This window comes from Salarias fasciatus, chromosome 10, assembly GCF_902148845.1.
Source record: "Salarias fasciatus chromosome 10, fSalaFa1.1, whole genome shotgun sequence".
NCBI lineage: Eukaryota > Metazoa > Chordata > Actinopteri > Blenniiformes > Blenniidae > Salarias > Salarias fasciatus.
In genome coordinates this window covers 12,738,369-12,755,206 of record NC_043754.1, presented here as the reverse complement: position 1 = coordinate 12,755,206, position 16,838 = coordinate 12,738,369, and the positions used below count along the sequence as shown (strand labels likewise).

The following is a 16,838-nucleotide window of genomic DNA, read 5'->3' as shown; positions in this document are numbered from 1 at the left end:
AGCAATGTGCGGCTTTGTGTCATTGTTCAGTCAGATGAGTCAAAGACCTTTCCGTGTTCTTGTTGGCTGCATTTGTCGTACCGTAAGAAAAGCAGGTGGCTCTGTGGCTTCACCTGTGTGTGTGGACTGACCAGCTGCAGCCCCTCACCTCACCCTTCATTCAGACCGTGTCAAGGTTGTGTTAGCATTGTGTAAGCTCTGCATAAGCAGCCATCTGCTCGCTTCATGCAGGCTCTGTTGTGCAATCTGTGTGTTTTTTTTTTATTTAATATGAAAAGGCAAACATCAGGAACAAAAACATTTATTATGGATTTTTTTTCCAAAGGTTTTTGTTTCCTACACTGCATGAAGGAAAACGCTGCAACATAACAGTGCTTAAAACTGTTATACAACACTTGATATTGTTGAGTTTGCTGTGTATACTGCTCTGAATATAAAAGTAACTGCAATGACCCCATTAACTTTATTTGATCCAAACTCAAACTTATCTTCGGTTTTCCAGAAAGATGCAATCCTAAAAGGTCATGTTATGATTGTCGGCGCCGTTTTGCATAAACTTGCAGATCTTATTTGATGAGATGTTCCTTGTGTGTTCAAATCAGCAAACTGGGTTTGGTTTAACCCGTCCGGGGCTGGAGGACAGCTCAGGTGTTTCACTGATTGTGAAAATGATGATTAATCAGAGAAAATTAGTCTTTTTAGCCATTAGGAGCTCTTATGGGCCTTTAAAGGCTGAAAACTGAGCAAAAAGATTTTCAATTTCATGTTTAACAAGTGGAAACACTCCGGCTTTTCGCCTAATGACAACTATTACTGACTGTGAAATAGTCCTTCTTCACCACAACTGATACAATTAATGCACCACTGCAGCCGCTGCAGCGATCTGCCTGTTGGTCTCACGCTCCACCCTTCCCCCACTCATGAACAAGACCCCAAGATACCTAAACTCCTCCACTTGGGGCAAGGTCTCCCCACCAGCCTGAAGAGTGCAGACCACCTTCTTCTGGTAAAGGACCATGGCTTCGGAGTTGGAGGTGCTGATCCTCATCCCCATCGCTTCACACTTGGCTGCAAACCGCCCCAGTGCATGCTGCAGGTCTGGGTTCCATGAAGCCAACAGGACAACATCATCTGATGAGATCCTGCGGTCTCCAAACCGGACCCCGTCCGGCCCCCGGCTGCACCTAGAAATTCTGTCCATAAAGATTATGAACAGAACAAAGGGCAACCAATGTATCCCTCTGTGATAAATTATAATGAAACACCACCAGATGTTCTGCAGGCTCCATCCTGGGGTTTAAATTACACACACAGAGTTGATTAAAGTACAGATACATGTGTGAGAAAGGATTTAGGTAAAAACACCTTCCTTCCTTTACTCATTTCAAACTTAGACAAAGTTTTGAAAATTCAAATCAAGCTACTCACTTTGCTGTTGCACAGTATATTTTTGAGGTACCTTTAAACATTGTATTTAAATTTACTTTAAATAAAGCATAATTTAAACTGAAGCAGTTTTTTTCTAAGCATAAATTCTTGCCATTCAACCACTATTGATTGATGTGACTCCATCACCTTCGGTATCAATAATTCCGACTGTTTACTAACTGTTATTCTGAATCAGTTAAAAAAAAAAACCCTTTTATTGATGCTGGAGTTCAAAGTGCAGATATTTGAGGGAGAGTAAAAAAGAAAAGTCGCCTGAAAAAGAAACCCACTCCATCAACGACATCTCGGTTATTTAGACATGACTGTCTGTTTTCTCTCCTGTTTTCACCCTTCGCGTGTACACACTCACACACTCACACACACACACACACACACTGGGCTGATGATTTCATTAAAATGCTTGGCTCTAATTAGGAAAGCCGGTTATTCGTGTTGCTCTTTGAATATGAGAAAAACCAGGGAGCTTATCTGCCGCTCACACAGGGACTCCGCAGCTGATTAATAAATCCAGCTGCCAGTGAAGACGTGGGTCTTTCCCCGCTATGTTTTTGCTTGTCAATCACAGGTGTGCATCATTACAGCCACCCTGAGCGGCTCCGGAAGGTTTTTTTTTTTCCACGCGAAGAAAGCAGCGCGCACACACACACACACACACACATCCTCTGTAGCGTCGGAATAATGTAAAGCTGCTGTCGCTGTCATTCGTGTATCTCTGCCTCGGGCCTACATTAAGCACTGTGTGAGCGCTAAACACACACAGCGGTGAGTGAGACTGACACACACACACACACAAAGCACAGGTCACAGCTTGTTTTATTTTCAATTGGAACCAAGAGAAGAAGGACGAGGATGCACACTGATAAATTACACCAGGTATCGCTACATATCAACTAACGACGTCACAATATCTCATTAAAGCGGTCTCGACGACAGATCCGACGTTACAAAATTTAAAAAAATAAACAGTGCAGGGAACAAAACTGAGCTGCAGCTGAAGCCCATCTATTAACGGAAACGACACACAGCGGAAAGTAAGGTGTTTCTGGCGAGAGACGGTGAAATGCACAACATGTCCGTTCCCATTTTGCTTAATGAAGCTACGAGGCGGCAGCTGAAGCCAAATGGAAGAAGTTCACTTGAAGGGGGTTGCAGGCCTGCTTAAAAAAAATAAAGAAAGAAAAGAATAGAAGAAGGAAGAAAAACTTTCCTACTAAAAGCTACCACACTGCAAAAACACACAGAACTAGCCTGAATGCGCAACGGTATGTACAGCTTGGGCCAACAGGGGAGCGGAGGATTTAAAATGTATGGCACGGCACACTGAAAATGTCATCGTACGCCAACTATCAAACCGCCGTAATGGAAATCTTCATCTTTGACCTCAGACGAACCGAGCGGAATTTCTCATCCTGTGAAAACGCATTAGCATGAGACTGAGCCATCTGCGCCTGTCGCGCTCGAAAAGTGGACGGGAATGAAAAATACAGTAACTACATTATTACACACCTAAAAAAGAAACGACTCCAAACTCCGGAGAATCCCACAAAGAAGAAGCTTGAAATTCAGCATTGACTCGTGCCTTTGTACAAAGAGTTACCTGGTAATCACATACAAAACATCCATACAGTACAGTAAAAAATAAATATATATATCGTGACCGTCGATGGGCGATAAATTAGAGGAGGGGAGTAAACATGATGTCAGGAGAGCAGACTCGTGTGTTGATATGTGTCAGTGTGTATCGATGGCAATCCCAACAGAGCCAAGGACCCGATGCCCCTCGATAAGAGAGCGAGCACGTCAATGAGCAGACGGGGGGAATTAAGATATAACCGAGCGTGTGCTTGAGTGTGTGTTTTGATGTCTGCATGCATGTTTTCACTCTACATCGTCACTATAGATGTCAATTTGCGTCTCTTTTGTCTAAAACTCTAGATATTCGCCTACGTGTTTTGTGTCTGCGTCTACGTCTGTATGCACTGCTTCATGTTCAACGTCTGCCGTGTTGTCTGTGTGTGCGTCGGCGTCCTCCGGCTAACTCAGTGGCCCTCGCCGCTGGGGGGCTTGGCGTCGTGCCCCGCCGGCCCCCCGGGCAGCCAGGGGGAGACGGAGTGCGAGGTGGTCTGCTTGGCCATGCTGTAGTGGCTGATCACCGTGTAGAAGCGGCCCCTGGAGTTGGCGTCCTGCGCGGCGTAGTAGGCCTCGAGTGACGCGGGGATACACCGCTTGTGCTGCGGAAGCAAGAGACGAATTCATTGAGCTCATGCAAAACTTGTAAACCACATAAAACACATTTATTATGATTCATAAAATATGTCATGTCATTGTTGTAGTTTTTTATGTTTTTGCTCTGAAACTGCACTAAATGTGCAAAAAAAACAACTCAAAACTATATTTTATCAGTCCTGCCATTCGCTTCATAAAAGAAATATTTGGCAGCAGTTTGTGAAGTTACTTCCTCAGCTACTTTGTTTATCTGAAACTCTGCTGATATTGAAAAATAACACTGAAAAATATAGATTTTACAGACAAAGTATAGGCTGAACTGTCAACACGAAGAAAAATGTATTTTTCAAGGTTATTTTCAACATAATGAAGCCAGTTTTATCTGGAAATGCATTGCTATTCAGGCATTAGGGGTCCTAAACGTGCCCCGGGAACCACAGGGAAAAATAGTGTTAGGGAGAATCCGTTCCTGCGCCAACATTGTGAAGTCGTGCTGTTCACGCTCCTTATTGTGCGAAAAACTGCATTTATTCCAGCGCTGGAGGAACAGGCCTCCAAGGTGACCTCCCGCTGAGTACGGTCAAACCCATCAGGAGTGAGGATCCCTCCACGCTCCTTCACACCACGACAGCGTGCACGTCCAACGGCGCGGCCTGAGCCGCTTCCTGTGACGGCAGAGCGACCTCGGCCGCAATGATCCGGAGTCAATCATAATGCGGTAATTATCGCAAAATAGGCACTAGGTCTAATTGGTATAATTTCCATTTAATCGTCAGCAGAGCTAATAGCATAAGAGAGCAGACTCACTGGAGTCTGTTGCTTTGCTGTTCAGAAACAAGAGCATAAAATCGAACTTAATTATCACTATAACAAATCATCAATATCACTGATTGATGATTTCCCTTCAGATTTGCCGTCTTCCAGCAACAAAGCGGGAGGGTTTTTCTCTTCTCCCGACGGAGACCGCTGTCACCGTTTCGACCAGAAAGCGAGGCGGGACGTGGTGAAGGGCAGAGGGGATTCGCTGCCTTGCTCAAGGTGAACACTTGCAAGCAAAGCAGTGCGACATTATTCAAATGAGGAATTAATCGTTCACTCAGCAGAGAGGAAAGTGCCAAATATTCAGCCTGAGGCTTTGATGCTTTTTAAGTAGCGAATCTTTTGGATTTTAAATGTTGATCTGACAAAAATCAGCATCCTGACAAAGTCACGGGTAACAGCCTGATGGCACCTCGTCTGATTTATGGGAGCAACTCCCAGTTCCTGCCTTTCAAAGACGGCGTGACGTGGCGTTCACACTCTGTGGAAGCTGGTCGACAAAAGATTTGCCTGGAGGAGCTCGACGAGAGAAAACACGGGATGTAGCTTCCTGGAGGACTTTATGCTGACGAACCCTAAACCTTCATTTAAATCCTTCTGAGAGTCAACAAATAGCGGCTCAAATAAACATTTCTAACAAGGTGAAGAATAGCAGAAGGTAGTTTAAAGCGGTGTCCTCAGATAACTGAAGCAAGCTCATTTAGCAAAATGATGTCTGCAGGTTTCCCAATGAATTAGATGGATTTTTCTTCAATAAAACACACTCAGCTTAATTGCTTTTGCTAGTCCTGTTAAGTCACCGAGCTTACAAGACCCTTCATTTATCTGCAGTATGTACACATTATCCCATTTAAAGAGTGAAAAATTGTCTTCCTGCCTCCGGTTTTTCTGATATCTGTAATAAATTAAAAAACAAACTGCCGCAGATGCTCGTTCAGCAAAAATAACTTAGATCAAATCATGGCGTTTATTAGTCGCACAGTGTGTCGAGTGGATGGAGGAACTGAAATTCCAACTGACAAGTGATTTATTAATGAAATCCACATGAGCTGCAGGCTGAGATGATCTCCGACAACGAGTTTCCAGTTCGTCCACCCGGCGGCCTCCGGCTGGGGACAAACATGTTGTCCGGCTGTGGAATGAAATGCAGGCTCGAGGGTCTCACCTTATAAATGAATCCATCCGGGCAGGCATGGTCGTAGGTGAAGGCTTTATAAACCACCAGGAACACGATGCAGGCGAGGAAGGCCAAGGCCAGGATGATCAGGATCGTCACCTGCAGGGAGGACAAGCGGTGGTCGGTGTGAGCGGCGCGGCGACGAGGAGCAGTGAGGAGGCGGCGGCGGAGGGAGCAGACAGCGAGAAAGATGGAGTATGTGCAATAGTCAGTATCTGTGTGTGTGAGTGTGTGTGTGTGTGTGTGAGTACAGTCATAATAAATGGTAAGATGCTGCCGGCTGAGGTCAACATCTCCTCAAGGCAAGGTGTTCCTGCGGAGTTCTGTGATGAATGACTCAAGTCGCTGTTAGAGAACCGGCTCATCTCCACAGACGGTCTGCTGCTCGCTCTGTGCAGGCAGGAAACTTCCTGTCAGGTAAATCAGCGGCACATCAGGACCTTCGTTCTTCTACAGCATCGATCCCGTTCAGGTGTACAATCCAGAAGTACATAAAGCTTCTTCTTTGTTATATTTATCTTTATTTCAGGGAACAATTTGCAATGTTGTTTCCCCCCCATTTCCATGGAGACAGAGTCGGAAATATTTACTCTAAATTCAGCAACAACTTGAAGCGACAACATTAAAATTAGGCACAGAATTTCAAATTTTTTTTTTTTTTTTTTTATAAAACTTCAGATTTTGTCAGTCTAATACTGGTGTGGTGATATAAACCGCTTTATTTCCTTGAACAGAATCCAGCCCTAATTATGAGTTTATTATGTGGACCTGTTTGTATTCTCTCTGCAGCTCCAATGGGTTCCTTAAATAAGGTTTGCCGTAATTATAAACTTCAAATTAGCCGTGCTAAAATTTATATACATGCTGCTCATTAAAATTAAAAGTGAAGTGAAGCCACTTCAGGCCTTATAACACAAATCACTTTATTATTACTGACCTGTGTGGTGATTTTTCTTTATTATTTTCATCCACAGTTTTTTCGCTGTTTCACACGTTGATGTGCAAAATACTCATCTGAAGCAAATTATTAATCGAACCTGTCAAAGTGAGAAAAGCTGCTTATAATTATAATCATACAAAAGATTCATTGTTCATCTTATTTGCTCAAATCTTGAACTGGGATATAAAGTATTTTCTACAACATTCTGATCCACTAATCCACTTTTATAAAAGTCCAAGTGATGCTATCACTTGGTATTTTCTGAACAAATGCCACACGCACTTTCCTCACCGCGTTGGGCGAAATAAAATAGATTTCCCCTCACGTCTTGCTTCCATTGAATCAATCAGGATCGCTTCCACCTCAGAACCCACATTGACTGTTGACGCACTTAAGCCAACCCCAGAAACATGCCGGTGTTTCATTTAGCTTTTGGATGTTTCCAGCTGTTTACTGTCAAAAGCAGACGAAAGAGAAAAACGCTCTGTGTTCGTCTGGCTCAGTAAGGAGGCGGCGCTGCGGATTGCGAGCTGCGCTTGCTGACAGCCGGAGCGTTCCATTCAAATTAGGGCTTTTCAACTTTTGGTCTGAACTCATTTTATTCCGTTTATAAACAACTGCGACCAAATAAAATGTTCCGGTCAGTTTTTTAAAACAAGGAGCTATGAAGCTGTTATCAGCCTCCGCCTGAAAGTGCGCCGCGAGGATAATTGAATCATTATGCGGCGTGGAAAATACCTAATATCAGCCACAAGCAGAGCAAATCTAAAATGATAGAAATAATGCATTTAATTCCACCTGTCCATGCAAATGTGTAGTCTGAGGTGTGAAATATGCATTTCCCTGGCAGGCCAGACAATGTTGTAGTAAAGCAAATTAACATATAAAAGGAATTGTTTCCCACTACTTTCTACTTGACACTCTGATTGGGTCCATCTGAGTGAGCCTTTAATTAGAATTATGCAAATGAGGAGGAAAGGATAGCTGCAGGTGTGTGTGTGTGTGTGTGTGGAACGCTGCACGTCACTCTCCAAAAAATGAGAAGTTGCCATTTAAAGAGCTGAAGCATCTTCTGTGAAGGGGGTTAAACCCCCCCCCCATTTGGCGTTAAAGCCACCACCGATTTCCCGGCCGCCATACGGTCTGTCATGGCGACCTGTCAGAGCGATTACACGCGGGTGTGATCATCGGTCTCCATCAGGGCGGACAGGGACACCCGGGCTAAGTGACTGTTTACTGGGTGTCAGCTGGGGGACACCGCTCGCAGCCTTGGCCGCCGGCGACACTCTTTGGTAAATTACATCTCCCACATCACACAGCGGCAAACGGGGGGCATCGAAAGTGAGAGTGGCCCGCCCCTCTGGAGCCCCGTCTGAAGCCTGTCCCCCCCCCCCCACCCCCTTCTGCATAGCGGCACAGTGATGCACATGAAACGGCTTATTAAGAGAAGGGATTACAGTAAAGCTCCTCACATCACGAACGGAGCAATGTGACTGTTTTCATGCTTGTGGACTTAGACACTCTGAAACGTGAAACCGAGACTCGAGCCGCTAATAACTGAAGAGATTTGCACTTTTGTGCGCGACTGAAACGGATAATAACCCTCAAAGCGTCCTTTGCATGTGCATTTGAATGACAGCGTTTTGCCTGAAGTCGTCACTCTGCGGGATTATTTACCGAAAGAGAACCGATTCCCGGCAGAAAAACGATCTGGTCACTCTTTAACGAGTCTTAAAATGAGGTCCTGACACGGACCATACATGCAGCAGATTAGTGGGATTAACCCCCCCGACATGGGGAGGAGAGCTGTGTTAATGTGCAATCACTCTTTAATTGTACATTCAGCACAAGTCAAGAGCAACAGTTCGTACCGAACATACCCGGCTATTAGCGAGGGGAGTGATCGCTGTGAAATCCCCGCGGATGCAGCGGCGGCCATGTGGTGTAGGAATCCATTAGAAATCCATCCTGACCTTTCTCCGTCATTTATAATCTGAACTCCGCGGTAAACCTCAGGAGGTCGTCAGCGGATGAAGACCACCTCCATGAAGCAGGCTCCGTTTCTCCGCGATACTCTAAAAGCTCTCTGTTAACATCACTGAGCACAAACAATTGGACCTTATAAAACAGGGCGAAAATAGAAAAGAATACAACGGAGCTAAGATATCTCCCGGCGAGCGGCTTCCTCCCACTCGTTCGGCTTTCCAGTTCAACGCAGTGTGTGAGAGCGCTTCGTCAGTGCGTGTCATCCAACACCGGCAGACCCGGCGGCACAGTCACGGCTCTGCTGGCTGTGGCGCCCAGATAGCGGCCGGGTTTCCACCGAGTTCAGTTGAACTTTCCTTCGCGGGTCGCGTGCTTCGAGGTGAGTCCAGCCGTGCAATCGGCCCCACATTCCCGTCCGAAGCCGGACTTCCCCGGCCCGCCGCGCTCCTGCCGCCTGCGTCCGGCGCCGACGGGCGTCGGAAAACTCTCGAGTCCGTTTACACGGCAGTGATAGAACTCTGTCTCCATGGAAACGGGCAAAACACAAAACACGCCACTTCTGGACGGCTGTTAAGCTGGAACCGATCATTTGGCATTTTTGCCGCCCCGAAACAGCTGTTGAAATATTTGCTTTTTTTTTTCGTTGTTTATTTTTTCCTGCCAACATTACAGATCAGTGGATGAAGCTGCCTTGTATTTCCTGCAGCTGCCGCTGTGGCTGGATCGCATTATGAACCAAGACAAACAATCAAACCAGATTATAAAAGATCCATTAGGATTGTTCCTCTGCTCCACGGCCTTCTCATCTCTGCCTGCAGATTAAGCAGTTTCCCGATTGTTTACTTCCATCCGCATCTTTCACATCAGGAGGTGTGATGTTTCCTGCTAAATACGCTCCACATCAATTACTTACGGCTGCACGGTTGCGGCGCGAGTTCAAAGGCAGGCTTTCTAAATGGATGTGCTTCCTCACACCCCGTTTCACCGCCGTTTGACATATGATTTTGACTCCTTTTTTTTTTTCTTTTTTTAACACCGCACTGTGTTAGAATGCAACACACCGCCCACACGCAGGCGGCGGTAAGTTGACAGGCCATATGGGGGAGCAGACACCTCCTCACATTCGCTCCAGGAACAGAGGACAATATGTAAGAGCGTGTCTGAGCGCCAAGAGAGGTGGGTGTGTGACAGGAGAGGGAGAGAGGGGGGGGGGGAAATGGCGACGATAAAAACAGATAACAGAGTGACGGAGTGAGAAATAAAGGGGGGAAGATGGCAAAGGCAATAAAACAGCGAGCGAGGAGGCAGACAGGGAGCGAGTGACGGAGGAGCAGGGGCAGATGGAGACTCTGGACAGACGGACGGACGGGCGGGCCGACAGGGAGGCAGGAGGGCAGCGAGCACGATGGGATATCAGCTGAAGCATCAATCAATACACCTTCGACGGAGGCGGCCGCCACTATTCCTCATTCATCTTCCTATTACCCCACTGTCACCTCCTCAAGAACACAACAAAGCAGCTCCAGACAACACTTCTTTACTCATTCTCTGCTCCGCCGCGATTTTTCGTTTGTGCCTCACTCGTGGCGGCATTCATTAAGAAGAGCTATTAATACCACATGAGTACAGCTCCAGTATGATGTGGTTTATTACGGCCGTAATATCTCAAATGCCTTGAGCCAAGCTTGTTGATTAATGAGATTAATGAACTTGGTGACAAGTTGAGCTGGTGCAGAGAGAAAGCCTGCCATCCCCAAAAACAAATAATAGTTTAAAGAAGCGTAAAGGTCATTGAGTAGATTAGAGAAAATGCCAGGATGTCGAACAGAGTCGATGTTCGAACGTATAAGATGCTGAAGGTAGAAAAAAAAATACTCCTAAAAGAAATTAAAGCTCGTTTTCAGCGAGTAAATAGACATAAAACAGCATCTTCATCTCAACATCATTACCATGAAGATATAAATATCATGACCGTTTATGATCAAACCATCTGGATTTCCAATGTAAACTAATAATTCTATGGTTATCATCGTCACTGATCAAATAAGCTGCAAATCAATTTAAAAAAAAGCTGAAATAATCAAGTCTGAACTGACTGGAAAACGCAAAACGCTGAATAAAAGCTCAGACTGCCGAGTGACTCTGTTTGATTTTCCAGAAGTTTCTGACAGATCGTTCAACATGTGTGGAACCGAACAGTAGGAGAGAAGACCTGAGCAACTCCAGTGAGTGGTTCTGTCTCTGGACTCAATGGACTATCAAAAAAAAAAAAAAAAAAAAAAGAACATCCAAAAATATACATTGATAAGGTAACAAAAAGGCAAACTGCTGTGTTGTCTCAGCTTGTCGAACCTTAAGAGCAGTGTCTTGTTTCATGTTGAACTTTTATTTTCTGAGAACATCTTGTGTGCAGTTTTGACACATTTTCTCACAAAAAAAAAGAGAAAAATAACAGAGACAATGCTTTTGGTTTCCTCTGGAAACACACCGCGCCAATCTAACCTGGACTTTTCAGCTGCAGAGACGCTGAAGTGTTTAATCGTGCACGTAAACCCCCCACCCAGCCCGCCACCCACCGATTACATGAAAATGTAAATGAAATATTCTCTCATCCTCTTAGGGCAGTTTTGTAAGGATGAAATTAATGAAGTGGGTGATAGAGTACCTGTTAGGGCAAGTGGTTGGGAAGTACAGCTGATAACTGAAAAGGTCACCGGTTTGATCCCCAAGTGTCCTTGAGCTAAACAGCGCTCTCGCAGCTCCTCTTGTTACACATGGACTGTGAATGTAGGGACGGCTATTGCATGCTGGAAGTGGAAGCCAAAGAAATCAGAGGAGTTCTGTAAAGAGGCTTCAAGGCCGGCGTTAAATCAAAACTGAAGCTCGCCGTCACTAAAAAGCAGCTCTTTCTCTCTAGAATAGATCATGATTTTTGGCCCTTTTGTGACATTTATACTTCAATTAGATTAAAACTCTTCAGTTTAAGAAATGATTGAAGGTCATCGGACATGGAGTGTGTGGTGAATTTTGTGTGTGGTGTTTTGACTGTGATAAAACTGGTTGCAGTTCACACTTGAGTTTGCATGTTCTCCATGTGCATGTGCAAGTTGTTTTTTTTTTTTTTTTCTCTTTTCAGACCTCCAGCCACAATCCAAAAGAGTGAGAAGTGTATTAGTTTACTCTACCTTGCTTTATTCTGGGTTTTAACTAGAATGAACGAGTATTCTTTGATCTACAAAGCAACACCAGCTCCACTTCTAAACTACCTTGTCTACCAGCTACATTCTACAAAGTCATTACTTTTTAAACGTACTGAAAGCTTGGACAGATTTAGAAAAAAAAAAAAAAACACTCTTTCGTACTGGAATCATTTACAAAGATCATCAATAATCTGCCGATCCAGTGTTTTTCTAAGTTTCAAGTGTTTTGATTTAGTGTCGCAATTTTTTGAGTGTTACACACATTATGGGACTATAAGTACAAGAAATAGGATTTTACGTTACCTCTTCAAAAAGTGTTTTTATTTAAATGAAACCTCCCCAGAAGTTGGAGAAATATCTGATGTAAAGGTTTACAGGACAGAAAAGGTCTGGTTTAACCTTTAATGCAGCGCTGCGTTCACTGTGATCATCACTGTCTGTAACACAACATGCTGAAATGTGACCATCTCCAGGTGAGAAACATGTCATTTCCCTGTGAAATGCACTCCAGGAGTTGTGCACAACAGCAGGACATGTACCGAGAAATGACCGAGTGTGAATGTCTTCAGTCTCTTTGTGTTTAAGGTTCAGTCTCAAGCTGCGGTTCAGCAGGAGGAAGCATCTTTTTTTTTTTTTACTGAATTTGTATTTTTATAGCTATTTTGTTCTGTTTGTTTGCCTTTGAACTGAGGTGTACTCCATTTCACAGATTTGTTTTTGTTTTTTTGTTGCTCCTAATCTGGTGCACTGCTTTTTTTTTTTTTTTTTTTTTTTTTTTTCCTTCCAGAGAAGCTCAAAGAGAAATTCTCTTTGTTTCCAGTCAGTGGAACAAAGAAAACTCTCACAGCAGACATTGTTTGGGGAGCCGGGAACCTCAGAGCCGGGTATCTGAGACGGGGCAGGGGGATGTCAAGGAGACCGCGTACGGGGGATTTGGGCTCTTGAGAACTGCTTATCCGGTTGAGACGGGCGCCGCTGCAGTCGTGTGGCAACACAATACAAACACTGCGCTGCGGAGATGCACGGCGTCACGGATGGAAACACAAACTGTTAAAGCGCCAACCTGAGAAAACACAACAAAACATCTGGGTCTGGTTTCCGCTCATCCACCCCCCCTCCCACACCCCCTCCGTCAGGTGAACGAGCCGCAATGTTCACTCCGCCCGAAAACAAGCGCAGGAACACAAGCGCGGCGGTTATTTATGCAGAGCTCCTGCTGCGCGGGGATTTTATCATAAATCCAGTATTTCCAGGAAAGGTCAATCGAATGCAGCACAGAAAACAATTAATTCAGTAAAGTCACGTCAGATTTTTTTGACTACAGCTCTGCGCCCCCAAAACTCTCAGATTATATTGAAGATTTGCGGCCGCACAAGGTGGAAAACTGCTGTGATTAAAAAAAAAAAAACCTAAACTCTGTCTGGTCTGAGCAAACAAAATCTGTGACGGCGAGCATCCGGGAGGTCAACATTCTGTTACAAACATTTTGTACTTGAACGTCCTCTGCAGCCGCCTCCATAAAAGCACAGCGAGAGATGCTGAGGAGTCTTTTCAGGCACAGCGGGCCGTCAAGGCTTCTGAGTACGGCAGATAAAGTCTCAGCACTTGTAAAATCCTGACCGACTGTGAAAAGGATGTCATGCGTGTAACACGATTTAAGCTTTTAAAAGTCATAACAGGGGGGAAAATGTTACTTCTGAATTATCTCAACCCATTCTGAGGCATTCGGTGATTTACATTTCCTCCAAACATCGACACGTATAGGTGTTGCTTTTGGCAGGATTTCAAGGACAAGTGTAAATATTGAGCATCCATGACAGACACTTCACGCTTTTGAACGGATGTGAATGGAGCAGATGAGAGGAGCGGACAGTTTCAGATGCAGAATATTCAACAAAGAATTCACATGTCACCGAAGTCACAAAGATACTGAGTAGGAGCTCATTAGACAGTGGCGTTAATGTAAAGTTAGAGAAATTAACAAGAAAATGAAATAGATTAAACAAGCAAACAGTCAAGAGAAAAATTACAAAGCACTACATTACAAACCGGCTCGGAGCGTCAGCCGATGTTTTCTGAGATGATAAGAGGCGCCGCGCAGGTTCACCGAGTGAAAACATTTCAGTCAAGTAGTCTGAAGCCAGAGCCTGTAGCGCTTTGTAAACTGATAAAAAGAATTTCACGATCAATAGCAAACAAACAGGTAGTGTGGAGACTTTAAAATCAGATAAAAGTGCTGTGAATTCTGAACTGATGAAATGCATTGTTTGGCGGAGCAGAGAACAGAGCAGGGCTGGTCCTGTTGAGCTGAGGAGACAGCATGCTGCAGACGCGTCTATAGAAACAATACAGTGAATTTCTGATTCTTCCTCTGAGACGAGAGAAAGAGAGCGTCCATGTTCAGCAGGAGACGGCTGCTAATTATGCTAATGTCTCCCAATTAGGCGAGGTCTCTATGGAGACAAAACTTCAAAGGTTTTCTGGAGGCTTTACTGTCACATTACTTCCAGACGCAGCTCCGAGGAGAACGTGCGCTCATGGGGATAGACTCCAAATCAAATAGCAGGTAGCATGAAAGAGAGTGGAAATAAAAAAAAAAAAATAAAATTCCAAAAAGAGAGAAACCTCTATTTCAGCAGTGTTGAATCTACTGCGACCTGCAGCTGTAAATACAAACAAGTAAGATAAATAACAATAACCGTTCACGGGGAGAAATCTTAACGTCTGTCCAATAAAGTGAGCCCTGAAACAGACACTAATCATGGATCAGTTAAAAAGTCTCGACGGAGACGCCGAACATCTGGATTAGATCTGCTAATCACCTCCTACTCAGCTTGATGAAGACGCTGCGAGAGAAGAGAGATTATTAATGATAGGGGCCCTCCTCCTACGCATCCACCGACACACACACACACACACACACACACACACACACACACACACACACACACACACACACACACACACACACACACACACAAAGCGCTAAACAGCTGTTTACATCACTCGACAAGGTTCATTACTCTAATGTCTCCTCAGCTCTGTCTCCTGGGAACTTTTTATGTTCCTGCATATGTTCACAATGTACACTCTGTGTGTGTGTGTGTGTGTGTGTGTGTGTGTGTGTGTGTGTGTGTAATAAACTGCTCGAGTCACAAACTCTTGTCTATTTATGTAAGTTTGGTTTCATTAAAAGCCAATTTACATGTTTTAGTGCGAGTTACTGGTTGCCTTTCATCAGTATTAAGTATTATTAAAGCAGTTTAATGATGCTTTATATATGAAAACTGATGCACAATTAGTGTTTTCTTATTATTTGATCCAAAAAAAACTTAAAAAAAATGAAAAGGGTTTCTTTTTGTTTGGTTTTTTGTGGGGATGCTAGTAAAACATGTGAACATTGTCGAGATAATGATAATGATCATGGTCACGTCAGTGCAAATAAAAATCAATACAGTACAGTTTTGAGTGTGCAAATTTGCATATATTCTTTTGCCAACAAATTCTAATGCATATTGCATAACAATTGGGATCCCTGATATTGGATTGTGCTAACATATCCAATCAGACTCATCTTTTATCCCATCTTTAGTCAGACGAGGGTCACAGAGGACACGCAGCTGGTCTGATTTCCCATTCAGCATTATTTAATGCAAACTTCCAGGCAGTGTGAGGAAACCGTGCAAACTCCAAACTGAAAGGCCCACAAGCCTGCACTACCCAATCTCGGCAGAAATATTTATTTTGCGACAGTACTCGCAGCGGTCTGGTGAATTTATGCCACCCTACAAATCAAGAGAACATTGAAAAGCCAAAGTGAAGAACTGGATGAGTCAACTCTCTGAAGTTTGAATAGAAATTCATACTTCAGTCGCACCGGGTCCAGACAGCCCTACTATTACATCGATATGATCGCAGGAGACAAAAGAATTTACCGAAGAAATATGAGAAAAAGAAGTTGAGGGGACAGATAAAGAGGATTTCTGTGCTCGGAGAGAGTAGATGGAGAGATTTGAGTGTGGGATAATGTTCAGCGGGGACAGAGGAGTGTGAGGGTTTGTCTTCAAGAGGGAGGCTTCACGGGGAAATGGAGAAACTGCCTCCTGCTCTGATCACCGCTGCAGAGCTAATGCAGCAGTTCTCAGGAAAACAGGCGCAGCAAGAATCTCACAAAGTTCATGACAATCGTGAGATCTGTGCTGCTTTATAAGGTCATATAAACTGAAAATACCATGGATTCAGATCAAACGGCACAGTTTTTATTGGCTTTAAGAGAATCAATTGAGGAAATCTCAAATGCTACATATCACCAACGGCACACAATTTGAATATTTAAATATTAAAAATCGACAAGCTGGAACAGCGTGGGCTCAATCGCTTTACACTGGGGGAAATATTGACTAAAGGACAGGAGGCGTCTTCATGCTTGGACATTGCTTGTGGCGTCCCTCAGAGGTCAGTACTGGGTCCCGAACTCTTCACCCTTCCTGCAAAGTTTGGAGTGTTTTAAAATTGGCCTAATTTACAAAACAATAACTGCAGTAGCATGTAAAATAAAGAATTGGTTTGACAGGAATAAATTATCACTGAATCTAAACAAAACTAAACTTATGTAATTTGATAATTGTCAAAAATAATCCAAACAGATGGGACTGACATCACAAGAACTTGTGAAATCCCATTTCTCAAAGTAATACTGAATTTATGAAAATCAAACAGGAAATCTCATGTTAAACATGAAACTGTAATGAAGGCAAAACACTTTCTGGACCACAGTTCACTCCACATTATCTGCTGTTCACTCATATCACCATATTTAAATTACCGAGCAGAGATATGAGTTATTTTTACTGCCATAAAGGGCCGTAAGAATCTTTCACTACACCGGTTAAAGACACCACACAAATCCACTATTCTTACAGTCAAATTCAAATTCACTGCTTCATTTTCAAACAGCGCAAATCATGTGAAAAGCATCAAATAACTCACTCCAGGCAACATCTGAAAACTGCTTTAAGGGGAGGTTTATATAATTAGTGTC

General features: G+C 43.9%; 1 protein-coding gene across 3 annotated transcripts in view; it reads right to left on the bottom strand.

Moving 5' to 3' along the window:
• Window positions 1-2,965: 2,965 nt before the first annotated feature.
• The window catches only part of LOC115394890 (neuronal vesicle trafficking-associated protein 2), a 40,354-nt gene continuing 26,481 nt past the window's right edge, over window positions 2,966-16,838 (bottom strand). For all 3 annotated transcript variants that reach the window (XM_030100185.1, XM_030100184.1, XM_030100186.1), the window contains exons 4-5: window positions 5,660-5,770; window positions 2,966-3,680 (exon numbers count right to left, since the gene is read on the bottom strand). In XM_030100185.1, the coding sequence (XP_029956045.1) occupies window positions 3,489-3,680; window positions 5,660-5,770 (303 nt within the window). In that variant the 3' untranslated portion in view covers window positions 2,966-3,488. The remainder of the gene's footprint in view (window positions 3,681-5,659; window positions 5,771-16,838) is intronic.